Source organism: Macaca fascicularis, chromosome 13 (assembly GCF_037993035.2).
Source record: "Macaca fascicularis isolate 582-1 chromosome 13, T2T-MFA8v1.1".
NCBI classification, from domain to species: Eukaryota; Metazoa; Chordata; class Mammalia; order Primates; family Cercopithecidae; genus Macaca; species Macaca fascicularis.
The window spans coordinates 118,486,999-118,514,579 of NC_088387.1; the positions used below are offsets into that span (position 1 = coordinate 118,486,999).

Genomic DNA, 27,581 nt, shown 5'->3' on the forward strand with positions numbered 1-27,581 from the left:
GGCAGCCCAGGGCAAGGGCCCCTGTGACAGGGAACTGCGGGAGCTTGTGACCCACAGCTGGTGGGAAACTGGGGCCCTCTGTCCGACAACTCAGGAGTACCTGAGTTCTGTCCAAACTGCAGGAGGAATGACCTTGGTTTCAGCTTGGGAGAGGCCCCAAAGTAGAGGACCGAGCTAAGCCCTGTGCAGATTTCTGATCTGGGAGGTAATCGATCTTTCTTAGGCCACTGAGTTTTGGGGTAATTTGTTAGGCAGCAATAGATAACTCACACAAGCTGGGTGTGGTGGCTCCTGCCTGTAGTCCCAGCTCTTCAGGAGGCTGAGGTGGGAGGATCACTTGAGCCCAGGAGTTCAAGACCAGCCTGGGACACATAGCAAGACCTCACCTCTACAAAAATTAATTAAAATAAAAGAGATAATTAATAGAGCTATTGAAAAAATTAAGAGAACAAAATGACTCCACACATGTAGTAGTAAAGTTTGGAGAATATTTTGGTGGCGTTTTCCTGAAATCTGGGTTTGAAGCAAAGCAAAATTGTTTTTACATGGATAATAGTGTGAAGGAACCTATATTTTAATATAATTTACAGAAGCATTAGTCAAAGTGAAGTGAGTTCTTTTCCATATAGAAATTAAAAGGTAGTAATTCAAGACCCCATTGCCACCATTTGGACTTAACTACTGCACTACTGAAAGATTTTATTGTATAGCTTGGACAAAGGCACGAGATTTATGGAAGAGCATTCTGGGTAATAATTACATGATGACATCGGGGCTACAAGACGGTAACGAAACTCCGCTTCCTCAGAGACAGCACCCCAGGGACGCTTTCTTTTCCTCTTACACACAGGCCGTTCTCTCAGTTTACACAACAGCCCTCTACTCAGTGAGCCTCCGCCCTTCACAGAGGCACAGCTCCCTGGCTGGCACCACGGTCTGGGCTCTGGCCCTGCCAACCCTGCGGGGACACGTGGGGCCCCCAATGGGCAGCCCCAGCCCGAGGCTCATATGCGGAGGCTCACGGGCTCTCCCGGCGGCCAGCCCCAGCCCGAGGCTCACATGCTCTCCTTGTCGAACTCACACATGAAGTACATGGTGGTGTGACAGGCCACGTCGTTCCAGCCGCCCGAGGCCACCATCTCCACGCAGTCCTCCTCGTCGTAGGCGTTGTTGGGCTCGCCGCTGCGCCACTTGTTGAAGGTCCGCATGGGGGAGCGGTCAGAGTACACGAAGGCGCCCTCCCTCTCCAGGTCGTTGATGCCGATGAAGACACGGGCCAGGCCAGCCTGCGCCAGGTATGCGGCCATCAGGCCATTGGCAGCCTCATCCTTGGGCATGCCCAGCGTGCCTCCTCGGCCCTGACAGGACAGCTGGGCATCCGCATAGCGCTTCTCCTCCTTCACCAGCAGGTAGATCTTGCTGTCTGTCTCGCGCACTCCAGCGACAGCTGTGGGGAAGGGCAGGGCTGAAAAGCGAGCACTTGCATCTCTGCAACAAACTTAAGGCACAGCCATGTGCAGCAGGGGCTGGCGGGGCAGCAGGGGACGGCAGGGCAGCAGGGGCCAGCAGGGGCCGGCAGGGCAGCAGGGGCCGGCAGGGCAGCAGGGGACGGCAGGACAGGCGTGGCCACTGCAGAGCCCTTGCTGGGGGGCTTCGGACGGGGCCCGGAGGTGGGAGGGAGGGAGGGTGGTGCCAGAAGCCACATACCGTTCTTGATGAACTTGAGCTCGTTGGTCAGCTGAGAGACCTGGTTGTCCATCTCCCCGATGGCCTTGCGCAGCTGGCTGCACTCACATGGGAGCCCTGCAGGGGCCGGGCCGGTGCGTTACAAAGGCTGGACGAGGACTCGGGCTCAGAAGAGAGGCGAGGACCCCTCCCCAGAAATACGCATTTTACTCAACAAACATGCCCCACGGGCCTTCGAGGCCGCAATATCCATCTCCCCCTTCGTCCTAAAGGCAGGCGGAGCAGGGAAAGACCTCGACAGGAGCAGAGGGAGGGCAGACGCGTGTATTTCAAACCTCGCCAGCTGTAGAGGGAAGAGAAATGGAGGTGCAGGGGTGGGAAGCAGCCCAGGGCAGGGTTGGGACCCAGGGAAGCGGGTCTGGCTGAGGGTGTGCAGTGAGAAAAGGTAGAACATCTGGCAGCAGTCCTCCATGGCCTGGGGGCACTGCAGGGCTGAGGGGGGCTGAGGGGAGCCGAAGGCGGCAGCAGCAGCATCCACTGTGCAGAGCTCTCGAGGCAGCGGGGCCGTTCCATTCCTAGCCGAGTACAGGAGGCGGAATCGCCAACACGCAGGTGCCTGTGACATGTCAGGTGGGGAGTAGGGGCCAGGGCAGAGCTGGGCATCGTGGGCATACACAGGGCGTGAGGGACGGCTCAGGGAGGGAGGACAGGGCAGCATCACCAGGAGCACCTGGAGGCCGTGGATGAGGCCTGGGAGGAAGCGAGGCGTGCGGGTGGGCTTTGCGCCTTTTCCCACAGTTTCCACTGTGCGGTCTCAGCCCACCCTGCAGTCTGGTACATCCTGCAGAAGTTCAATCCCATCTTCCTGGACATCAGCAGTCACATAGAGCCCAAATCACCCACCTCGCCCTCATACGTGAGACCCCCCGATTCACATTTGCACATTTGAAACTTGATCTTTCTTGGGGTTTGCCTTGGTTTTGGGATTTTTTTAGTGGAAGTTTTATCTAAGATACATTTTTTAAAAATATATTTTGTCTTCGAGCTCCCTGAGGTTTGAGGTAATAGAGGCTCTCTGGAGAGACCCCTGTCAGGGGAGGTGGATGGATTCCTTTCCTCATAACCTCCAAACTCTCTGACCACGGTAGGCCTGATGGCAGCAGCTCGGCCCCAGCACGTCCCCTCTTCTTGCCCTGCCCTCACCTGCCTCCGGGTCCTCCTTTCTCCCAGAGGCTTTGTCCAGGCCCCTCAGGTTGGCTGAGTGCCTAGAGGTGCCCTGAGCGGATGGTGCTCGGCCACTCAGTGACACTGATCTCAGCGCACTCGTACGGAACAAAGTCACGCAGGCAAGGACACCTCCCAAGCAGCTGTTCCTCCTCATCTCTGTGATGCGGGAGGAGCTTTTAAAACAAGAACTTTTATTCAGAAATCTAGCCCCTTTGTTTTCCCCCTAGTTTCCAAGGGTCAGATCCTTCTCGGAGAGCACCTTCTGAATGTGCTGTGAAGCGAGTGACATCATGGAGACACAGCGCGTCTCGGGGAGAAAGGCTGGCTCCAGCGAGCAGACGCCTGCGGAAGGGACGCTCCCCGCCACCCCCGTGAACGCACTGAACGCACTGAATTCTCTTCCGAGGCCCAGCTGTCGAGCTTCTTGGTTGAGGGAGGAGGGGAAGGTTGGAGTCTGACTGAAAGAATATTCTAGTTACTTAAACACTGTATCTTCCACCTAATATAGTATCTCGTAAGCATCTTTTGTGGTCAATAAAAAAGGACTGGAGGGCACAGAGCCATCAGGATGTTATTTCAGGAATTCAGCTCGAAAGCAATGAGGCCTGAATGAGGGAGGGGGTGGGGTGAGAGGGGCGCAGCAACAACCCCCGCCTGGAGGCACTGAAGCAGAAGGAAGATTAGAGGATGCCTGACATTGTCATGGGGCATGAGTGAGCAGCTTGGGAGTTGGGGGGGGGGGGGAAACGGGTGTACAGTGTGGAATGGGCATGGGGTGGGTGTCCACTGTGGATGTACATGGCGGGTGGGTGCCCGCTGTGGGATCTACATGGCGGGTGGGTGTCCGCTGTGGACGTACATGGCGGGTGGGTGTCCGCTGTGGGATGTACATGGCGGGTGGGTGTCCGCTGTGGGATGTACATGGCGGGTGGGTGTCCGCTGTGGGATCTACGTGGCGGGTGGGTGCCCGCTGTGGGATGTACGTGGCGGGTGGGTGCCCGCTGTGGGATGTACGTGGCGGGTGGGTGCCCGCTGTGGGATGTACGTGGCGGGTGGGTGCCCGCTGTGGGATGTACGTGGCGGGTGGGTGCCCGCTGTGGGATGTACGTGGCGGGTGGGTGCCCGCTGTGGGATCTACGTGGTGGGTGGGTGTCCGCTGTGGGATCTACGTGGTGGGTGGGTGTCCGCTGTGGGATCTACGTGGTGGGTGGGTGTCCGCTGTGGGATCTACGTGGTGGGTGGGTGTCCGCTGTGGGATCTACGTGGTGGGTGGGTGTCCACTGTGGGATCTACGTGGTGGGTGGGTGTCCGCTGTGGGATGTACACGGTGGGTGGGTGTCCGCTGTGGGATGTACATGGTGGGTGGGTGTCCGCTGTGGGATGTACATGGTGGGTGGGTGTCCGCTGTGGGATGTACATGGTGGGTGGGTGCCCGCTGTGGGATCTACGTGGTGGGTGGGTGTCCGCTGTGGGATGTACATGGTGGGTGGGTGCCCGCTGTGGGATCTACGTGGTGGGTGGGTGTCCGCTGTGGGATATACATGGTGGGTGGGTGCCCGCTGTGGGATCTACGTGGTGGGTGGGTGTCCGCTGTGGGATCTACGTGGTGGGTGGGTGTCCGCTGTGGGATCTACGTGGTGGGTGGGTGTCCACTGTGGGATGTGAGGGGGGTGGGCGTACAGTGTGGGATGTACGTGGGGGATAAGTGTCCAGTGTGGTAATCCAGGGTGTGAGGGAAGGGCTCCAGTGAGACAGATGGGGACCATGAGCCCCCCAGTGGAGATGCCCACCAGACATGGGTCCTTTGGGGCTTGACCTCATGAGGGCCACCGTGTAGGGGTATGGGGGTGAGGGCTGTACCAGGGCTCAGAGGAGGTCACCATTCTGGGGAGGGAGCAGAAGAGCTGCAGAAGTTTCGGGAGAAAGACAGCAGAGTGGGGGGGGGTGTGAAGGCGGGCAGAGGGCAGGGACAGAGGAAGCAGAAAGCAGGTGCCCTACAGGGAAGCCATGTCCACCTGGGCTGGATCTGAGCTCCCTGGGCCCTCCGAGGGGAGCCGTGTCAGTGGAGCACCATTGTGGGAGTCGGATGCAAGGACGTCTGAAACCAGGGAAAAAGCCACAAAGTCCAGATGTGCTTTCTGAGAAGTCTGGCGGTAGGAGGAGACCCCTAGTGCCCACAGAGGCGAAGAAGTGGAGAATGCTCATCCTAGGACTGGTGTCACTGAGCCCAGCTACACACACAGACAGAATAACACAGTGGACAGGCAGATGACACTCCTAAGAGGTCATTAACATTCAGGTAGAAGGAAATCAAACACTGCAGCATCTCTGAGAGCATCACTGACACGGGGACCACATGGCCGGCGTATGCGCTCTGTTCCCCAGCCCACCGCAGTTCCATTTAATGATCTACGTTGTTTTCCAAAGTGCAATTTTTAATACATTATATGAAAAATCCTGGACCCTTTATGCCATACCTGGTTCTCCATTAGGACCAGGGGGTCCTATGTCACCAGAATCTCCTTTCTCACCTGAAAATGAAAAACAAGGTCCAAGTCACCAGGCAGAGGTGGACGTGTTCTTTGAGTTAAAAACAACAAGACTGAAAATGTGACTTGTCTCGTGGATTTCTCCCAGGCCACTCTGTTGTTGTGAAGTACCGGAGCTCCATTCTGCAGGTAATTCCTGCTTCCGGCACTATTTATGTGATACGGACCGTATACATGTCATGGGGTGACAGGGATTATCGGGTGATCATTCTTTAAGTCAGTTCTGGAAAATCCAGGATATCCGATGGAGTACTCTGCATACATCGCCTCATGAATCCCTGGTGCCATGAATGAGCCGCCACTCCCCCCAGCAGCCGACACGCCTCTCACAACAGCAGGAAAATCCAGATCGAGCATGATGGGAGCGCCGAGCGCCGTGCGGGCCTGAGAGCTCATCTAATCCAAGAGTCAGCGCACTCCTTCCTGTCCCAGCTCAAGGTCCTTCCTGTCCCTGCTCGCGGCAGCCCGGTGTCCTGGAGGGCCCAGACACCAGAAGCCCTGGGCTCCATACTGGCCTGGACCCAACCTCCAGTTAGATGAGACAAGCCACCTCACCGCCCTGGCCCTCAGCTTTCCTCAACGTACAAAACAAGGGGGTTGAACAAAATGATGGCAATAGGGCTTTCTAACTGCTCTAAAATTAAGTCATGTGACTTAATAGAAATAAATTCTAATGCATTCTCTTTATTCTCACAGAGAAGCCCCAAATGCCTCTGCAAAGAGACTTGTGTAGATTCCGATTCCACTCGCATAAGGAGGGAAGGAGTTCCGCAGCCTCCACCCACCTGATTCCTTTGTGTTCCTTTATCAGCATCGGGAGCTTGGAAATGAAAGCACAGCTGGATCAGAACCCAGGATGACAATCTTAGACACAAGGCAAATCAAATGAGCAAAGCCAAACAAGGCCAGCCTGGACCAGCTGCCCCTTAGGAGTCGCCGGAATCCGCCTAGTGCACACACCGCATGGTAAAAGTATACACATCCCTATGTGTGAGTCAATACACAACGTGGTGTTATTCACAAAAGCAACAGGTGGAAAGAACCCACGTGTCCACCGACAGGTGAATGGATAACAGTTGTGGTCCATCCGTATGGTGGAATATTATTCCCTAAAAAGGCAGGGCATTCTGACCCACGCTACCCACAGGTGAACCCTGAAAACACTACACCAAGTGAAATCAACTAGAAGGACAAACATTGTTATCATTCCACGTATGTGAAATGTCCAGAATAGGCCAATTCAGAGACAGAAAGCAGATTGGAAGTTACCGGGGCTGGGGGAGGAAGAACGGGGAGCCATTGCTTAGTGGAAACAGAGTTTCTCTTTGGAGAGATGAAAAGGGTTTGGAAATCGTGGTAATGCCTGTACACCATTGCAAATGTACTTAACGTCCCTGAATTGTACACTTAAAATACTTAAAATGGCAAGTCTGGGGATATAAGTATTTTGCCATGATGTTATTTGAGTTTGTGAAGCCTGCGCCTCCCTCCAGATCCCATGATTCTCTGTGTGTTCTTCACTGGATTGGCCGTGGCAGGCACAGGTTTTCCAGGAGGCCCACAGCTGAGCTGGGCCCCTCCCCATCGCTCTCCTGGTCACAGAGCCCTTTCTACCAGGTACGGGCTGGGCTAGGGGGAGGTCCGTGACCATGGATCAGAACAAACCATGAGAACCCCCTCACAGCTCAAACTCCAGACCGTAGCCTCTTGGTACCTGGGCCAACCTGCTCCGAGGCAGATGAATGAGGTAGAAGAAGCTGGCCCCGGAACTGGACAGACCACAGCAGACTCCCTCCACCGCTGGTGCTCAGGGCAGCTCAGCCGCATTGCTACACCATGCGGGACCCCAAGGAGACTTCACGAGTCCACACGTGCAGAGCTCAGGGATGGCCAGCTCCTTGCCCTCCCACCGGCTCCGTCCCCTAGAGCCCAGCATACACCTGGAACAAGCCAAGCGCTCCAAAGACATCCACTGACCAGATGGTGGGGGGTGAGCGGGGCATAGGAACAGCACCTTCTGAGCAACCCCTTGGCTGTCCTGGCCTCAGTCTCTCATGGGAGGCACAGCTGATCTGCCCGCCTTACCAAGGCTGTGCAGGCAAATGCAGCAGCAGAGACGGTGCAATCAGAACCCGCAGGTGTAGCCTGAACCCAGGTGTTGGCACCATAGTTGCTGCTCACACCTGCTGCTGCCATCCCACAGTCTGTTCTCACCAAGAATCATCCCATCACCTCGAAATGCCTGAGACCCGAGCTGGGGGAACAGACGCGGTGCCTCCTGAGCAGGGTCCGTCCGCGCCTTACGTGAGGCTCTAAGCGTGTTACCAAACTTGTTAAGGACGTTGTGGCTTCACAGCCAGAGTCTCGCCCAAGCGCACTCGCCGCAGCCCCTCCATCCTGGAGTGCTATGAAAATCCCACAGGATGGGGAGCACTTCACCACACCCTGTAAGCAAAGAGCCAGCAACTAGCTCCAAGCACCTCCAAAACGGAAGCACGGCAGATGTCTTCTCTAGCACGCACAGAGCATAAACAGGAGCACCACACGAGACAATCCACGCTAGAGTTATTCTCAGGGGATCCAGACACTGACCCTGGGGGAGGGGGGAGAATGAGGCAAGAATCACATCGCAAATACCTTTAGAGCCAATGGGACCGATTTTTCCATGGCGACCCACGCTGCCTTTCTGTCCTTTGTCCCCCACGTCTCCTGTAGAAAACAATAAAAGCAAAGTTGGTTGACACACAGATGATCCCGCGGCCTCCTCCATCACACATGTGCACAGGTGCCCCGACCGCCCTCCTTCCTAACATTGCAGACACATAGAAGAGACTGACAGACAGCTCTAAATCTCTCCAAGGTCACGCAGGTGACTGTCACAGTCAGGTCGCCTGTTGATACAGCTTCTGAAGGAAGATGCACTTCCCCCAGAAGTCACACACAGTATGGAACGGAGGGGCCGAACGGGGCATCCCTAAGTTCCAAACTCAACCATGGTCCATCCCCTCCGTGCCCGTGTGAGGGGAGAGCTTGTCTTTCCTCCATCCCAGCAAGGCAGAACCTCCTAGCTCTTACTCCTGTACCCACCAAACCACGTACCCACAACCCTGCAAGCATGGACATAACCAGTGTTGTCAGGAACACGGTGTGGGGGTGGGTGCAGGTGGCCAAGCCCCTGGCTCCTCTCGGGTGTGTGAACTTGAGCCAGGGAGGAGGGTCCCAGGAGTGCTTCACCAGATGCCTCCCGACTTGACCTGCTCTACAGCAGAATGCCGGATCCCCGTGACCTGCTGGCCCCTGTCCCCAGCCTGGGTGTGTGCAGCGGTGGTGTGTGGTGTGTGGTGTGTGTCCCCCACCCTTCTCCTCTCATTCATAGCAAGAGGGACACCAAGATCCCACGGGATTGTCTCTCTGATCACTGGACCACGCCCGAAGAATGCCGCTGTCACCCAGTCCCTAGAACAAATTAAACCAGAGGGTGGAGTTTCTCAGTGCTCCCCTCCCACCAAGTGTTAAGCCCTCAGCAACTGCTCCTACCTGCCTGCTGGTGATCACCACTGACCACCAACCCAACCAGCAAACAGCAAACAAGTACATAGGGAAAAACTGGGAAAAGAAACAGGCGACCTGATTTAACTCAGTAATTCTTTCTCACGGACGTGATTATACATTGTTAGGATTTCATGATCAGTTATAACCCGTTGTTGCAGGAACTAAATGCAATTCAATGTGGGCAATCCTGCAAGACAGGGGTGGCAGGAAGGCCTTTCTACTGCACGCAGATAACGCTCCGTCCGGCAGTGACGCCAGAGAACCAAGGACTTCCCTGCCAGGAACTCCTCGTCTTGTTTTGCAAAGCAGTTGTAATGTTCCCCCCATTCAGAACAGACAGAACTAGAGGACAGAACATAGACTTCAGTGAGCTTTGCTAAAATGAAACCACACACACCCCTGCAAAGAGTGGTTTACGTTGCATTAAAGTGCAGCCTTGATTCACAAAGCACATTCACAGGCATTCTCTTATCTGGCTACGAAAATGACACAGCCTGGCATGGCAGAGCCAGGACAAGAGCCACGCCCTGCTGCTCTGAGGCCCAGGCTGCTCTCCTGATGCTGCAGCTGGGGGCCACATCCAGCCTGGGGGACAATGGGGGGATGAGGGAGACAGGAGAAGATCCTAATGGCACCTAGGCTGGACAGCCAGCACGGAGGCGACTCTGCTTGCGCCCCAGGCACTGTGTCGCCAGCTGTGCAGGGCGCTGGCTGCAGGAGTCAGAGCTCAGGGTCTACTGGTAAATCAGGACAGCAGTCCAGCAACTGCAGTGCATGCAAGAGGAAGGGAATAGAAAAAGGGCACGGGGACGCCACTTCCTCGTCTGTCCTCAGAGCCTAGGAAAGCATCGGAGAGGCTGTGGTGCATGCTCCGTGCTGTGGGAGAGGCAGAGAGTTGGAGAAGAGGGCGATGAGACCAGACTTGTGTTCAGGAAGCATCTGGCAACACTTGTTAGAGAGGCTGAAAGGCATGAAAGGAGGCCAAGGGCAGAGCAGGCCGGGGGTGAAGGGGGTCATGGCAGGCGGGGTCTGGGAGGACGAGAAGAACGGTCCAGATCGGGGAGACACCCAGGAGGTGGCGCTGGCAGAACCTCGTGCCTGATGGGACGTGCGGATGAGGCGCACACAGCTGGCACTGGGTGGCAAGCCCTCCCCGAGGCAGGGGCAGGGAGACACAGCTCTGGACAGGCACAGAGGGGGATGCCACGGGGCGTGTGGGGAGACGGGGACAGGCAACGGAGAGGGGGACAGGCAGGGGAGAGGGGGACAGGCAGGGGAGAGGGGGACAGGCAGGGGAGAGGGGCCATCATGTGACAGTGACAAGGGCCAGGAGGGCACCTGAGAGAAGTGTCCAGTGGGAGGCGGGGGCCGGGCGGCCCCTCAGGAGACCCACATGAGGAAGAGGAGCCCAGGGAGGAACCCGAGGGCAGCGGGGTAGGCAGGGGCACAGCAAGGCAGCTAGAGGCACTGCCACTGGGGGGCACCCAGTGAGGACAGGGCCCAAGACACAGGCAGGGCCGGGACCGGGTGGACAGCCAGGAGGTCTCACAGAGGGAGGGGCAGGGTCCCCACACCAGAGGGGACGCTCAGTGTGTCGCCTTCCATCAGGGGCCAGCCCTGCCCTGCTCCGAATCCCTCTCCACAGCAGCCTGTGAGTCCAGCGCCTGCTGGAGCCACCTGGCCTGCTCTTCTGACAGTTGGTGCCAGGCACCCGTTCCTGCTGTTCTGAGTCATGACAATTTCAACCTGAAATTTCTGTAATAGTAAAATGCCAGAGCAAGGAGAGAGAAGGGCGACTATAACAAACAGCTTCAGTAAAACAGCCAACCCATTATACATGCCCAAAACTTGCTGCAAGGGAGGCCATTCACAATTCTCCCTGGAATATGACTGAGGGGCCCTGCTTTGCTGCAGGAGGCGGCACGGTACGGTCAGTTCTCAGGGCTGGAGGAGCTGGGAAGTTGTCGCTCTGCTGGGTCCGCTCAGCCAGCCTGGTTTTACACCCACAGAAATGCAAAGCTAGCTGAACTCACCTTCTCCAAGAGTCCCCCAAACATTTAAAAACTGTTCTCTCTCTGAAATCTTCCCTTCACCCAGCTAGAAACCCTCAGTCCCTGCCCCATCCTGGCTGCCTTTCCCCAGCACATACCCTGGTGTGTCTTGGTTCCTCGGCAGGATGGACGCAGCCACCCACACTGAGTGCCCAGTCACAGCCTGAGCACCGTCACCTCCTGCAGTGGATGGAGCTGTGCCCCTCACCAAATTCCTCTGTTGAAGCCGTGACCCCAAGGTGCTGGTATTTAGAGACAGGGCCTTTGGGAGAGAGTTAGGGCAAGATGAGTTTGTGAGGCAGGCGTCCCTCACCATGCTCTGAAGCTGAAAGGTGAGCCCCGTGCTTCTGCTCGGCCTCCCGCAGAGGGTCCTACAGAAAAGCTGATGTTCCCTGAAAACGCACATCTGCTGTTTCGTGTTGTCCCAGGCCCTCTCTGTTGTCCCAGGCCCAGGAACACGCGTCTTCCTCGAGTCTCCTGTCCAAAGACAAACTCTCCTGTGCCCAGCTCTCCACCGCGCCGTTCCCGAGGTTCTGTGCTGGCCGTTAGGAGGAAGGTTGGGACAGCCTCAATGTTTGTGCTTCTTATTTCCCCCTCCACGTCCTCATGCTGCTCCCCCCTGGTCAGCTGTGGTCGCCTCCGTCCCCTTGCGAGGAGGTTCAGGCTGCCAGATCAGGCTGGACGCGTTCACAGCACCCTCACAATCAGCAAGCAGCCAGAGCAGGGGTTTCTCAGACCCCCTATGACAGGGACTGGGTCCCACACTTCTCCAAGGGCAGGAGCTGAGCGCTACTCGCTGGAGACAGGTGCCAAGTGTCAGCGATGACCTTGGATTTGCATTAACGTCTGGCCGTGCAATTTAGGGATGGCTAAAAGCCAAATGCTCTCAACTCACTCTCAGGTTTTAACTTGTCTGTAACAGCAGGATGCGTGCCTCCTCCAGCTGATGGACTGAACCACTAATGAGTCTTTCTCGAAGGTGGGAGGAGCACGCCTCACCAAGAGCATCTGTGCCCCAGGGGCTTCTCCTCCACCGTCTCCTGGGCCTCACCATCCCGCTCTACTTGTCAGCCTGGGGACCTGGCCTCATCGTCCAGGGAGGAGCTGTCTGGGTGGGAAGGCGGGAAGACGGGGTCTGCAGGTCACTTCTCTCTCCCCATTAACTGTCCTTGAACAGCTTCACATCTCATCTCGCAGGGGTCTCAGGGAGAAACAGCTTGCAGGTGGGGAGGAGGCCCCTTGAGCCCTCCTTATCTTTTCCAGGTGGAAGCTTCTTAGCAAATAGTTAACTGTTCGTTCAGGTGAAGGAACACAATCTGCCTCTGCCATGTCGCTCCACAGCCCCTGTGGTGCTCGGGCTTTTTCATGGGCAGGTGATGTTCCCAGGGCTGGGACTTTGGTTTTCTTTCCCATGTTCTGACGCCGCCCCTCTCCAGGTGGGGACTCGGTGGGGGTCCCAGGATTCTGCTCATTTTTCCATCTTTCAGAAATAAGTTAGAATACTCCCAGGTAGACTGTGTGCCAGAAAAGCACATCCACACGTACATGATGGTTCCTAGCAGCACCATTTATTAGGGCTGAATTACATCCTCCAAAATTCTGACGATGGAGCCCTAACCCCAGTGTGACTCCTACTAGAAGCAGGGTCTTTAAAGAGGTCACACAGGTGGGCCCTGGTCCAACAGGAATGTGGCTTTACACAAAGAGAAAGAGAGGCCAGGATTGTGCGTGCACGGAGGAAGGCCATGGGAGACAGCAGGAAGACGCCACCTGTAAGCCCCGGAGAGCAGCCTTGGGAGAAGTAGCCCTGCCGGCACCTGGATCCCTGACTTCCAGCCTCCACAGCTGGGAGGAAATCATCTCTGTCCTGGGAGCTGCCCGCTGTGTGGTACTGAGAGACGGAGACACTGCCCTCTGCTCCAGAAGAGGAGTTCAGAGTCAGGTGACCACCACGGGTCACGCAGTTCAGAGTCAGGTGACCACCACGGGTCACGCAGTTCAGAGTCAGGTGACCACCACGGGTCACGCAGTTCAGAGTCAGGTGACCACCACGGGTCACGCAGTTCAGAGTCAGGTGACCACCACGGGTCACGCAGTTCAGAGTCAGGTGACCACCACGGGTCACGCAGTTCAGAGTCAGGTGACCACCACAGGTCACACAGGGAGCCAGGAAGGAACACAGTGCCCCGTGATTCAGAGCACAGCCTCTGCGATCAGACAGGCCTGGCCCCAAATCCCAGTGCTCCATCCATGAAACCCTGCACAAGTGACAGCCCTCTGTAAGCCTCGGTTTCCCTGTCTGTCAAGTGGCACCTCAGGGCAATCCATGCCTCGGGTCACAGTGAGCATCAGGAGCAGGAGCGCACACTGACAGCGTGGATTTCACTCAGACCACGGCCTCCTGACTCCACGTCCAGGGCTCCAAACCCTGCACCTCCACGGTGGGCAGGCCCCAGCCTGTGGGGCTTCCACCCCTGGGTACAGCCAAAGCCACCCTCCACGGGCCAGGAACTGCGGGAAGGCTGTATTTCTAAGAGCGGGGGGCTGGACGCACAGCGCAGGTTTGTGCTCCTGTGGGAGGACAAGCAGTGCCCCACTCCCAAGCCTGGGGGCAGGAGACAGCGACCGAGAGACCAGAGTGTGCAAAGCAGCAGGCAGAGCCCTGTGAGCAGAGCCCTCCGAGCAGAGCCCCCTCCGAGCCCACTCCCCTGTGCCAGCCACGACCAAGTGCACTCGGCTGGTGGGGAGTTGGGATGGCTACAGGTGGCCCAAACCCTCCTGTCCCTCCTTATTCCCTTCTGCCCTAAACCCATAGCTTGGACCACCAGACCCCTCTCCACAGTCCCCTCAGCCTTGCAGGGAGGCCTTTGAGGGAGCGCCAGGCACTGGGCACAGCTGGGCCTGGGGGTGGAGAAACACTCCCTCCACCGGAGGAGCCAGTGCCAACTTTCTCTAAACACCCCGACAGCAGGCATATGTTATTGTTCTCTGGACCTCCTGAAAGAGAACAAGCAAAATGCCTGGAGCATCCAAAAAACCTGTTGCCGTGACCTTCACTCGCAGCCAGTCTGCTTTGGTTTACTGTTACAATTCTTTGAAGAATGCCTCAGAATCATTTTTTAAAATTTTTTCTTAACTTTCTTTTTGATACAGAGCCTTGCTCTGTCACGCAGGCTAGAGTGCAGTAGTGCAATCTCTGCTCACTGCAACCTCTGCCTCCTAGGTTCAAGCGATTCTCTTGCCTCAGTCTCCTGAGTAGTTGGGATGACAGGCATACGCCACCAGGTCTGGCTAATTTTTGTATTTTTAGTAGAGATGGGGTTTCACCATGTTGGCCAGGCTGGTCTCGATCTCCTGACCTCAGGTGATCCACCCACCTCGGCTCTGAAAGTGCTGAGATTACTGGCGTGTATTGTATTGCATTTCTTCAAAACTGTAAAAGAAGATGAAACGTGGCTTTACCAATACAATCCTAATGACGAAACAATCAAAGCAGTGGCTACCAAGAGGTGGAAGTGGGCCAGGAAAGCAAAGCAGATTGATCGAGAGCAAAGGTCACGGCAACAGGCTTTTCGGATGCTCAAGGCATCTTGCTTGTTCTCTTTGTGGAGGGCCAAAGAACAGTAACACATGCCTGCTATCAGAGGGTTCTGAGAAAGTTGGCCAAAGCCTTAGCAGAAAAATGCCCAGGAAAGCTTCACAGAGCCCTTCTCCACCACAACAATGCTCCTGCTCATTCTGCATAGAAAACAAGGACAACTTTGCAAGAGTTTCTATTGGAAATCATTAAGCATCCAACTTTCCCAATTTGGCTCTTTCTGACTTCTTTTTGTTTCCTTATCTTAAAATATCTGAAAAGGGCACTCATTTTTCTTCAGTAAACAATGTAAAAAAAGACTACATTGACATGGTGAAATTCCCAGGACCCTCAGTTCTTTAGGGATGGACTAAATGGCTGGTATAATTACTTACAAAAGTGTCTTGAACTTGATGGTGCTTACACTGAGAAATAAAGTTTATGTAGTTATTTTTATTTTTTAATTCCATTTTTCCACAAACTTTTTGAAGTCCCCTCACACATTATACACAGACACATGCACATATACTATACACACATACATTCATGTACACATGCATACACATACATATCCACACATACATACTATACACATATGCATGCACAGGCATCTACATGCATACATACATATATGTGCATGCATACTATACACACATGCACATGCATATGCACATAGAGATGTGCATATTCACCTCCACATACACACATGTGCATGCAAACATACATATTAACAGAGATATGCAATATGCAAACACAACATATATGCACACATACACACATGCATACACATATGCATGATGCATGCACATTCATGCAAACATGCATGTATAAATACAACCACACACAGCATGTATCAGAACATCACATACATGTACATATAAACATACCTGAATACACATATATAAAACTTACAAACCTACATATATAGATACATGCGTACACACAAGATACATACGTGAATACAAACATAAACATATACATACATATGTAAGAGCACTTGGAATTCAGCTTCCTCAGCGATTTTTAACAGCTGGGCTTTCTCTGGACCCGTGGCTTGGCTTTGTTATCTCAAAACAGGGCATCCAGCAGCACACACATAGACAAAGACATTCACATGACATACCCATGCATACTATAGGAACACACATACACATACATACTATTCACACACATGCTATATGCACATACACAAAAATGCACATATGCACATACAGGTATGTATACATATGCACATATGCATGCACATGTATACATATATGTATCCACAAATACTGCTATACATGCACAAACATACATGCTGTGTGCGCATGTCTGCATGCACACACTATACACACGTGTGCGAGTGCATGCACATACTATACACATGTGTGCATGAGTGCATGCACATACGCATACTTTTATCCTCACACAACTCAAGCTTGTACAGCTGGTCAGCACCCAGGCTTAAACTGAGAACCCCAGAAGCATCCAGGAGACCCTCACTACACCCCAACCTCCACATATCAGCCACACACACTGGGACCTATTGGTGTGAGCTGTTGTTTCTGACAGAAATATTCTATTTTGGGGTGTTTGGAGGAAGAAGAAAAGGTGAGAACCGTTAAAATCCACTGCGATGGTCAACACATTCTCTACTTCACACCATAGCCTTTTTTTGTAGCTGACTTGTTTTAACTTGAAGACAGTTCTTGGAAACGAACCTGTGGGCAGCACAGTAGTGTGGTTACAGACCCAGAGGTTTTCTGAGGAGAGCGGATTAGAAAAAGAGCCCTAAGGCCTTTTTCCCTCTCCCAAGGCCTTGGCACCTCCAAGTCACAGAAAGCTTTTTGCAAGAGGCAAGCAACGCCGCCTCCCGCTGGCTGCGCGCGACAACAGGAACGCGCCTGACGCCCTGGATCCCTTCCCTCTCTGCCCCTGGATCCCTTCCCTCTCTGCCCCTGGATCCCTTCCCTCTCTGCCACTGGATCCCTTCCCTCTCTGCCCCTGGATCCCTTCCCTCTCTGCCCCTGGATCCCTTCCCTCTCTGCCCCTGGATCCCTTCCCTCTCTGCCCCTGGATCCCTTCCCTCTCTGCCACAGGAGCTTCTGGCTGCGGCACCCGGCACACTGGGCACGAACGCCACGGCCCATCCCACATCTCATCGCCATTGTGAGCAGTGCCGTGCCTCCCATCTGTCCTCTGGACACGCGTGAGGATTGAGAGCAGCTCAAAGCAGGTGCGGAGTTCTTACTAATTTTAATGAACCCTTCACACAGTCCTCTGAAGTGGAGAAGGGGCAAAAAGAGCATTTGGAATTCAGCTTCCTTGGCGATTTTTAACAGCCGGACTTTCTCTGGGCCATGGCCTGGCTTTGCTATCTCAGAACAGGCCACCCAGCCACACCACCACCCTGAGCGGGGGGCAGGGGGTCTCACTTTCCCCACAGGACACTCCCTCAACGCCCCCAGCGCACACCCAGCCGGCCTGTTCAGGGCAGCCCCCGCTACAGCCAGGCCCCCATGTGAGCAGAGCATGCACTTTGTGGAAGCAGAGGCGTCTGGACCCCCACCAGTGGGGACAGCCTGGGCCTGCGGCGGCATCTGGACCCCCACCAATGGGGACAGCCTGGGCCTGCAGCAGCACCTGGGTGTTGCTAAGACCAGTGCAGGGTCTCAGGCCGCCCTCCTGGGCCAGGAGCTGCATTTAAACAAGAGCCCCTGGGGAAACCTGAAGCAGAGCCCTGACTCCAGAGACAAGCAGAGAACACAGCATCTACCCAGCATGGCCGGAAGCCTCGTCCCACAGACCAGCTCTCTAGAACCCGGCGGGGCAGCTCCTTCACCTGGGAAGGGAGGACGACACAGATGGGGGGCCCTTGGCCACAGACAGGGATCACCCACAGGTTGCAGAGGTATCTGAAGATACGAAACCTCAGGATATTTTTCCAAGAGTGGATGGAGGGCCTTCCGAACGTCAGGTCTCATGCTAGGACCTGAAGACGCAAGGATGAGAGCGGATCTGCAGACCCGGGGCCAATGATGGCAGCAATGCCCTGTGAAGGCTGTGATTTTGATGTCAGAAGTTGAAAACAATGGTTTGGAGTGGTCACGGGCTGGGCAACAGCAGGGCTGGCATGGGAGCAGGGCTGTCACACCCAGGCCCCACTCTTCCCAGGCATGCTCCTCCCCTTCAGGAGTCCCTTCGAGAAGCACTGGAACAGGTGCTGAGGCCCACCTTGTCATCATGCCCAGCGTTCTGCCCAGCGTCATCATGTGCAGCATTGTGCCCAGCATCGTCGTGCCCAGATCCACGCTGTTCATGCCCAGCATTGTCATGCCCAGTGGCGTCATACCTAGATCCACCCTGTCATCGTGCCCAGCATCACTGTGCTCAGCACCATTGTGCCCAGAGTCACTGTGCCCAGATCCACCCCATCATTGTGTCCCGTCTTCACGCCCAACATCATTGTGCCCAGAGCCATCATGCCCAGATGCAGCCCATCATCATGCCCAGTGTCATCATGCCCAGCGTCGTCATCGTGCCCAGATCTACCCTGTCATTATGCCCAGATCCACCCCATCGTCGTGCCCATCATCGTGCCCTCCGTCATGCCCAGTGTCGTGCCCAGATCCACCCCATCGTCGTGCCCATCATCGTGCCCTCCGTCATGCCCAGTGTCATTATGCCCAGATCCACCCCATCATCGTGCTCATCATCGTGCCCCTCGTCATCAGGTCCAGCGTTGTGCCCAGCATCATCATGCCCCCATCATTGTGCCCAGCGTCATCATGCCCAGATTCACCCCATCGTCATGCCCCCATCATCGTGCCCAGTGTCATCGTGCCCAGTGTCGTCGTGCACAGCATCATTGTGCCCAGCATCATCGTGCCCAGGGGAAGTTGAGTTGCAGCCCCCAGTTTGCCCAGGACTGCAGTGGTTTCCAGGACGCTAGAAACCGGGAAGTCTTGGCCCCCAAGTTCCCGCAGAGGTCACTGTTTTTCTCCAGGTGAGTCCTTGCAGCATAATGCCATGGAAGCCACAGATGTCGGTGACTGGACATCAGGGAACTGCCACTGGGCCCCCGCTGCAATGAGCTAGAAAGTTATCCACTAGCACCCAGCTAGCAAGCCCACGGGCAGAAAAGCCAGTGGGCCAGGGGAGCTGGCAAGGCTGTGTCCCACTGGAGAGTGAGACTCCAGGGAGAGTGTGTGGAGGGTGGTGGTGGCTGAGGTCCTGGTTCCCAGCACATCTGAGCCCCCTGGGGCCCGAGCACTGCTTACCACACAGGCAGAGCGCCCAGGGTGTCCTAGGTCTCTGGGAGGAGACTCGTTCCAGGTTGCATATAAAAAGTCCTAAGTTTATTCCCATAAATACCACATCATATGTAAACATATTCCATTCTCTCTTTGACCTAATGTCCTTGAGAATAAACATTATCCAGAACAGAGCACTTACAACTGACAGAAACAGCCACGATTATCAGAAAGAATGTCAGTTGGTTATTGCAGGGCCCGGAAGTCATACTTATTCCCTAGTGAGTTCCCACGAACAAAAGCACCAGGGCCCAGACCTTCTTCTGTGCAAACGGAAAATAACAACAGCAATCACCAGGCCACCAGGCACCGGGCAACTGCTGCATCCAAGACACTGTGCGTCTATACTTCCTTTTACCCCTTCTGGGAGTCCTGGGAGGTAGATCCCCACCCCCCCCCACCCGCCATTTTACAGGTACAGAAAAAGGGGACTTGGAAAGACAAAGCTGATTCCAGAAGCTGACATGACTGACAGGTGGTGGAGCCACGATACAGACAGGCCCAGTATGCCCAGAACTGTCTGGCTCCACGTCTGTGGTCTCTGCCCTGCTCAGCCGAAGCTGGGACCACATTGTGCCTAACAATATTCCTCCCTCCCAGCAAACCACGTCCATCTAGAGATGGGGCTTCTGCTCCAGTTCTGTCCAAGCCATGTGGCCATGGACAGGGTGGTTGCCTATTCTCTGCATCTCAAGGTCCAACATAAGTGTGAAGGTGAGATTTCCAGATCCATTACCCTGTGATCCCATCTCTACAAAGGATGAGGTGTGCTTCCTTTTGGAGATGTCAGAAGCTGCCATGACCGGCTGTGACCATTGGAAATAGTAAATACGATGTTATGACTATCCCTGCTTGACAACTCAGATAACAGAGCTGTTAAATAACTTTGTAAAGTCTGCCAGGTATGGTGGCTCATGCCTGTAATCCCAGCATTTTGGGAGGCCAAGGGGGGTGGATTTCTTGAGGTCAGAAGTTCAAGACCAGCCTGACCAACGTGGTGAAACCCCGTCTCCACTAAAAACACAAAAATTAGCCAGGCGTGGTGGTGGGCCCCTGTAATCCCGCTACTCAGGAGGCTGAGGCAGGAGAATCACTTGAACCAGGGAGGTGGAGGAGGTTGTAGTGAGCCAAGATTATGCCACTGTACTCCAGCCTGGGCAACAGAGTTAGAGCGAGACTCTGTCTCAAAAAAAAAAAAAAACTTTCAAAGTCCTGGGTCCAAGCTGAGGCCTAGCATAGACCCTTGAGTGCTAAATGCCACTGCCCTAAGCTGACTCCCTGGGATGCCAAACACCACATCCATTTATGGACTCCTAGCCCTCCCCGTCTCCAGATTTCAGAAACCTTGAATTACCAGTAGGCTCCCGAGTGCCTTCCCTAACCCCCACCCTGGGCTGGGTCCATGGCCCCACACCCACCACAAGATAGCCAAGAACGCTGTCTCAGCAGTTGCTCTCCTGCACATCCTGCCTCAGGCTCACCCTCCATCTGTGTCCACCCCTCAGCAGGGACCTGAGGCCTGCTTGAACATGGAAGCCTGGCCCACACCTGAACATCAGTGGGGACAGGCCTCGGAGCCTGAAAAAGCCTGCTGCCACTTCTAAGTGGGAGAAGGAAGGAAGAAAAGAGGGAGGGAGAAGGGAATTCCTCAGAGCTTTTAATAGAGAATCCTTGCAGCCTTGGATCAGCAAGTCATTGTGTTTGTGCATCCTTTTGTTACGATTCTTTGAAAGGTAGAAACGAAAAGAGTCTATCAGACTTTAACCCCATATCTCTCGGGTAGTCAATGTATGTTTCATGACCCTCTGTAAATCTATCAATCTAATACTTAGGAATAACTACTATGTTGGGGACTTTGAACCACTTACTCACCAGATGGCAGAGTGTGATCCACAAATCCCTACCCTTGAGGAATGTATAATCTAATTGGGAAGACAAGACATGCACACATGGGTGACCTTAGGAGGATAGCTTTCTACCATAGTCCCCCCAAAGAAGCTTCCATTTTGACAAGTCCTCACAAACAAGAGTGTCTTTGTAGGAGTCTGGAAGTCCAGTGCAGAAGTTCCAGCACACTGTTTGTTACAGAAAAAAATCCAACAGGTGCACTGATGAGGGTAAGAACAGTTTCATTTTACCCATGTGACCCTTTCCCCAGGAAACATAGCTCAGCGCCCAGGGAGACCCCCTTGGCCCATGATTTCTCCCACTGGAGTAAGTAAAGGTGTAGTAAGTGAGCTTCCAGCTTCCCCAGACATGCAGGATGCTGCCCAAAAATGCCTGCTTCTTTCTTGTCTCACCTACAATACCGAGGTGACTGACATGGAGGAGAAGTTGGGAGAGACTGGGAGCTGGGAAGAAAGGCTATGGACCTTAATAATTGCTCTGCAGATTTTATTAGGAAGCCCCCCAACAAGCCAATTGAGACGCCTTTCCTGTGAACCATCCCAACTGGTCCACAGGCACCAAAATGCTCACATGCTTCACCCATCCCTCCGCCAGCTCCCCAAAGGCACCCCCACAGATGGCAAGTGCAAGCATCTCACACAGACAGATAGCTTGACTGTGTGGGATGGGAAGAAGGCACAAGAACTTGAGCATTTCAGAGCACTGCCCTAGGGGAAACTAATGAGAGGCTCACAGCACCTAGACTGGTTTTGTGGGATCAAGAAAAGGCATATACTCTTTAAAAATTCACCCCTCTCTCCAAGAGAAGCAAAAGGTGTGGAGCAGGTGCCTCCATAGAAATGGACTGAGAGAGCCTCAGAATCCCTAGCCAGGCTGTTTAGTAAAGAAATTTCTCTCCCAAGAAAAGTCATAAAAACTAGAGGATGTGACTGCTTTTGTAAATGAAAAAACAGCAATGCAAGACTTCAAGGAATATAAAATACCAAGGAAACATGACACTACCAAAGGAACACAATAATACTCTAGTAAACCAATCCCAAAGAAATGGAGATCTACAAATTGCCTAACAAAGAACTAAAAATAATCACTTTAAGGAAGCTCGGTGAGATACAAGAGAACATAGACACACAACTCAACAAAATTAGAAAAACAATACGTTAAAAATGAGGAATTCAATGAAGAGATAGAGATTATTTTTTTAAAAAAGAACCAAACAGAAACTCTAAAGCTGAAGAACAGGATGAATAAAATTTAAAATGCAGTAGAGAGCATCAACAACAGAACTGATCAAACAAAAGAAAAGAAAGAATATGTGAGCTTGATGACAGGTCATTTAAAAATATCCAATCAGAGAGGAAAAAAGAAAAAAGGCATTAAAAGAAATTAAGAAAGCCTATGAGATCTAAAGGATACCATCAAGAAAGCTAACGTTCACATTATGGAAGTTGCATTAGGAGAATATAGAGAGAAGGTGATAGAAAGCTTATTTAAAGCATTAATGCCTAAAAAACTTTCCAAAGTTGGGAGTGATGTAGACATCAAGGTTCATGAAGCTTAAAGTCTCCAAATAGGTTCAACCCACAGAAAACTTCACCAAGATACATTATAATCAAACTACCATAAATCAAAGACAAGAAGAGAATTTTGAAAGCAGAAAGAGAAAAGAAACTCATCACATACAAGAGAACCCTTATAAGGCTACCAGCAGACTTCTCAGCAGAAAACTTGCAGACCAGGAGAAAGTGGGATCATATATTCAAAGCACTGAAAGAAAAAAACTGGCAATGAGATTATGTACTCAGCAAAGCCATCCTTCAAAAACAAAGGAAACATAAAGAGTCTCCCAGATACACAAAAGCTAAAGAAGTTCCCCACCACTAGACTTCCCTTACAAGAAAGATAAAAGAAAGTTCTTCAAGCTGAAACAAAAGGATGCTCATTAGTAACATGAAAACATTTAAAAGTGTAGAGATAACTGATAAAACTATATACTTGTCTTAGTCTGTTTTCTGTTGCCATTACCGAATATCTGTGACCAGGTAATTTATAAAGAAAAGAAATTGGCCGGGCGCTGTGGCTCACGCTTGTAATCCCAGCACTTTGGGAGGCCGAGGCGGGCGGATCATGGGGTCAGGAGATCGAGACCATCCTGGCTAACACGGTGAAACCCCGTCTCTACTAAAAATACAAAATATTAGCCGGGCGAGGTGGCGGGTGCCTGTAGTTCCAGCTACTCGGGAGGCTGAGGCAGGAGAATGGTGTGAACCCGGGAGGCGGAGCTTGCAGTGAGCCGAGATCGCCCCACTGCACTCCAGCCTGGGCGAAGAGCAAGACTCCGTCTCAAAAAAAAAAAAAAAAGAAAAGAAATTATTTTTACAGTTCCAGAGGCTGGGAAATCCAAGGTCAAGAGGCCACATCTGATGAGGACTCTCCGTAGAGTCTTGAGGTAGCACAGGGCATCACACAGTAAGGGGGCTCATGAGAGAGGCCACCTGGCTTTTACAATAGTCCCACTCTCATGATAACTAACCCACTCCTGTAATACCCATTCATCTATTAACTCATAAATGGAGCAGTCATTCATAATGTCAGAGAACTCGTGATCCAATCACCTCCTAAAGGTCTGATCTCTCAATACTATATTAAAGTCAAGTTTCAATGTGAGTTTTAGAGGTGGCAAACATTCAAATGATAACAATAGTCAAATTCAGAAGACTCTGATGGTGTAATGGTTATGTGTAAATCATATATAACTCTCGTGTAAAGGTTAAAAGACAAAGATATTAAAAATAACTATAGCCACAATAATTTGTTGTTGTTGTTTGTTTTTAGAGACAGGGTTTCACTCTCTCACTGCAGCCTCCAGATCCTGGGCTCAAACAATCCTTCTGCCTCAACCATGACTACAGGCACGTGCCACCACACCCAGCTAATATATTTTATTTATTTATCTTTTTTTGAGATGGAGTCTCACTCTGTCGCCCAGGCTGGAGTATAGTGGTGCAATCTCAGTTCACTGCAAGACCCACCTCCCGGGTTCAAGTGATTCTCCTGCCTCAGTCTCCTGAGTAGCTGGGACTACAGGTGCACGTCACCACACTTGGCTAATTTTTGTATTTTTAGTAAAGACGAGGTTTCACCATGCTGGCCAGGGTGGTCTTGAACTCCTGACCTCGTGATCCGCCCGCCTCAGCCTCCCAAAGTGCCAGGATTACAGGTGTGAGCCACTGTACCTGGTCCAATAATTTGTTAATAGATGTACAATAAAAAAGATGTAAATTGTGATATCAAAAACATAAAATGGGGGGTGGGTGTAAAAGTGTAGAGTTTTGTGTGTGATCAAAGTTATCAGTTTAGCATAGACTGTTATAACTATAAAATGTTTTACATAAGCCTTGTGGTAACCACAAATAAAAAGCCTAGTACATACACAAAAGAGAAAAAGGAATCAAAGCATCTACTAAAGCAAAGTATCAACCCACAAAAGAAAACAGCAAGACAGGAAGAAAGGAACAAAGGACCTACCAAGTGACCAGAAAACAATTAACAAAATGGCAATGGCACATCCTTAGCTATCAATAATTACTTTAAATGTAAATATATTAAATTATCCAATCAAAAGACATAGAGTAGCTTAATAAAAAGTAAAAATGAAAAGAAGACCCAACTATATACACCGCCTACAAAAGACACACTTCAGCTTTAAGGTCACACATAGACGAAAAATGAAGGGATGGAAAAAGATATTCCACACAAACTGAAACTAAAACAGAATAGGAGTAGCTATATTTATTTTCTACCAGACAAAATAGACTATGTCAAAAACTGTAGCCAAGAGTAAAAAAAAGGTTTTTATATAATGATAAAGAGTGAATTCATCAAGAAAACATAATCATTACAAATATATACACATTCAACACTGGAGCATCTAAATAGGTAAAGCAGATATTAACAGATCTGAAGGGAAAATAGAGAGCAATACACTAATAGTAGGAGACATCAATACCTCACTTTCAACAATGGAAAGATCACCCAGACAGAAAATCAATAAGAAAACACTGTACGTAAACTACACTTCAGACTGAATGGAGCTAACAGACATACAGAGAACACTCCATCCAACAGCACAGAAAACATCCTCTCCGGTGCACACGGAACATTCTTCGAGATACATCATACGTTAGGCCACAAAACAAGTCTTAACAAATTCAAGGAGACTGAAATCATATCAAGCATCTCTTCTAACCACAACAGTATAAAACTAGGAATCAGCAAGAGAAGGAAAACTGGAAGATTCACAAATACGAGAAAATTAAACAAGACATTCCTGAACAATCAATGAGTCAAAAAGAAATCAAAAAATATCTTGAAACAAATGAAAATGAAAACACAACATACAAAAGCTTATGGGATACAGCAAAAAAGATATTCTAAGAGGAAAGTTTATAACAACAAATACCTACATGAAAGGAAAAGAAAGATTACAAACAATCTAACTTTACACCATAAGGGACTAGAAAAAAACAAACAAACGAAGCCCAAAGTTAGAAGTAAGGAAATAACAAAGATCCGAGCAGAAATAATCAAATAGAGACTAGAAGAGCGATAGCAAAGCGACAAAACTGAGTTGCTTTTTGAAAAGGCAAAAAAAAAAAAAAAAATTGACAAAACCTTAGCTAGACTAAGAAAAAAGAGCTAACTCAAATAAAATCAGAAATGCAATGGAGAAATGACAACTGATACCACAGAAATATGAAGGGTCATAAGAGACTAATATGAATAATTATACATCAAAAGTTTGAATAACCTACAAGAAATGGATAAATTCCTAGAAACATACAACCCACCGAGACTGAATAATGAAAAAATAATAAATTTGAACATATCGGTAATAAGACTGATTCCATAGTCAAAAATCTCCAATCAAAGAAAAGTCCAGGACCTGGCATCCTCATGCCAAACTTTACCAAAAATTTAAATAAGAATTAATACCAATCCTTCTAAAATCTTACAAAAAACTGAAGAGGAGAGAACACTTCTGAACTAGCTTTACAAAGCTAGCATTACCCTGGTACCAAAGCCAGAAAAGGACAGTAGAAGAAAAAAAATTACAGGCCAATATCCCTGATGAACATAGATGCAAAAATCCTCAACACAATACTAGCAAACTAAATTTAACTGCACATTAAAAGGATTATATACGGCCAGGCGCAGTGGCTCATGCCTGTAATCCCAGCACTTTGGGAGGTCAAGGGAGGCGGATCACCTGAGGTCAGGAGTTCAAGACCAGCCTGGCCAACATGGTGAAACCTCATTTCTACTAAAAATACAAAAATTAGCTGGGCATGGTGGTGCATGCCTGTAATCCCAGCTACTCGGGAGGCTGAGGCAGAAGAATCGTTTGAACTCAGGAGGCAGAAGTTGCAGTGAACCAAGATCGTGCCATTGCACTCCAGCCTGGGCAACAGAGCAAGACTCCATCTCAGAAAAAAAAAAAGGAAAGGGATTATACACCATGATCAAGCAAAATTTATGCCTATGGTTCAACATACAGAAATCAATAAATGTGATATACCCCATCAACAGAATAGAGAATAAACATCATATCATCATCAGTAGATGCAGAAAGAACATTTGACAAAACTCAGTGTTGTTTCATGATAAAAGCTCTCAAGAAAGCACATATACAAAGAATCCATCTCAACACAATAAAGGCCATATATGAGAAGTCCACAGCTAACATCATACTCACTGGTGAAAAGCTGAAAGCTTTACTCTAAAATCAGAAACAAGACAAGGATGCCCATTCTCACCTCTTGTATTCAATATAGGGCTGGAAGTCCTAGCCAGAACATTAAGCAAGAAAGAGAAAAAGAAAGGGGAAAGGAAAGAAAAGGAAAGGGAGAAAGAAAGAGAAAGAAAGGAAGAGAAAGGGAGAGGGAGGGAGGGAGGGAGGGAGGGATCCAAATTGGAAAGGGAGAGAGAAAGCTGGCTCTGTTTGCAGATGCCATAATCTTATATAAATAAAACCCTAAAGACTCCACTAAAAACTGGTTAGCACTCACAAACAAATTCAGTAAAGTTGCAGGATACAAAATCAACACACGGACATCAGCAGCATTTCTATACACTAACAACGAGCTACCTGAAGAAATTTAAGGAAACAGTCTCCCTGACTGTAGCACTAAACAGAATGACATATTTAGGAATAAATTTAACCAAGGAAGAGTTGTGTACCTGTACACTGAGAACTATGAAACATTGAGGACACAAATAAATGGAAAAAATATCTCATGTTCATGGATCAAAAGAATTAATATTTCAAAATGTCCACACTACCCAAAGCAATCTAAAGATTCAGTGCAATCCCCATCAAAATTCCAAAGGCACTGTTCACAGAAATGGAAAAAAAATCCTAAAATTCATGTGAATCCATAAAAGGTCATGTATCGCCAAAGCAGTCTTCAGCAAGAAAAACAAAGCTGAAGGCATCACACTTCCTGATTTTAAATTATATTACGGATAGATGGTAATCAAAGCAGTATACTTGCTCAAACGAGCACTGGCATAAAAACAGACACACAGACCATAGAGCAGAATAGAAAGCACAGAAATAAGCCCATGCGTGCATATACAGTCAACTAACCTTCAACAAAGGCACAAAGAATACACAATGTTACTGGGAAAACTGAATATTCACATGCAAAAAAACCAAAACTGAATCCTTGTCTTATACCAT

The 27,581-nt window shown here is 50.9% G+C and overlaps 1 protein-coding gene across 5 annotated transcripts in view; it reads right to left on the bottom strand.

Moving 5' to 3' along the window:
• Nucleotides 1-667: 667 nt before the first annotated feature.
• Nucleotides 668-27,581, bottom strand: part of COLEC11 (collectin subfamily member 11) — a 49,321-nt gene continuing 22,407 nt past the window's right edge. For 3 of the 5 annotated variants that reach the window (XM_045369861.2, XM_045369859.2, XM_005576632.4), the window contains 4 exons: nucleotides 8,100-8,171; nucleotides 5,391-5,444; nucleotides 1,708-1,803; nucleotides 668-1,447 (listed from right to left, as the gene is read on the bottom strand). In XM_045369861.2, the coding sequence (XP_045225796.2) occupies nucleotides 1,056-1,447; nucleotides 1,708-1,803; nucleotides 5,391-5,444; nucleotides 8,100-8,171 (614 nt within the window). In that variant the 3' untranslated portion in view covers nucleotides 668-1,055. The remainder of the gene's footprint in view (nucleotides 1,448-1,707; nucleotides 1,804-5,390; nucleotides 5,445-8,099; nucleotides 8,172-27,581) is intronic. The other 2 variants (XM_015433423.3, XM_015433422.3) reach the window with 1 other exon arrangement.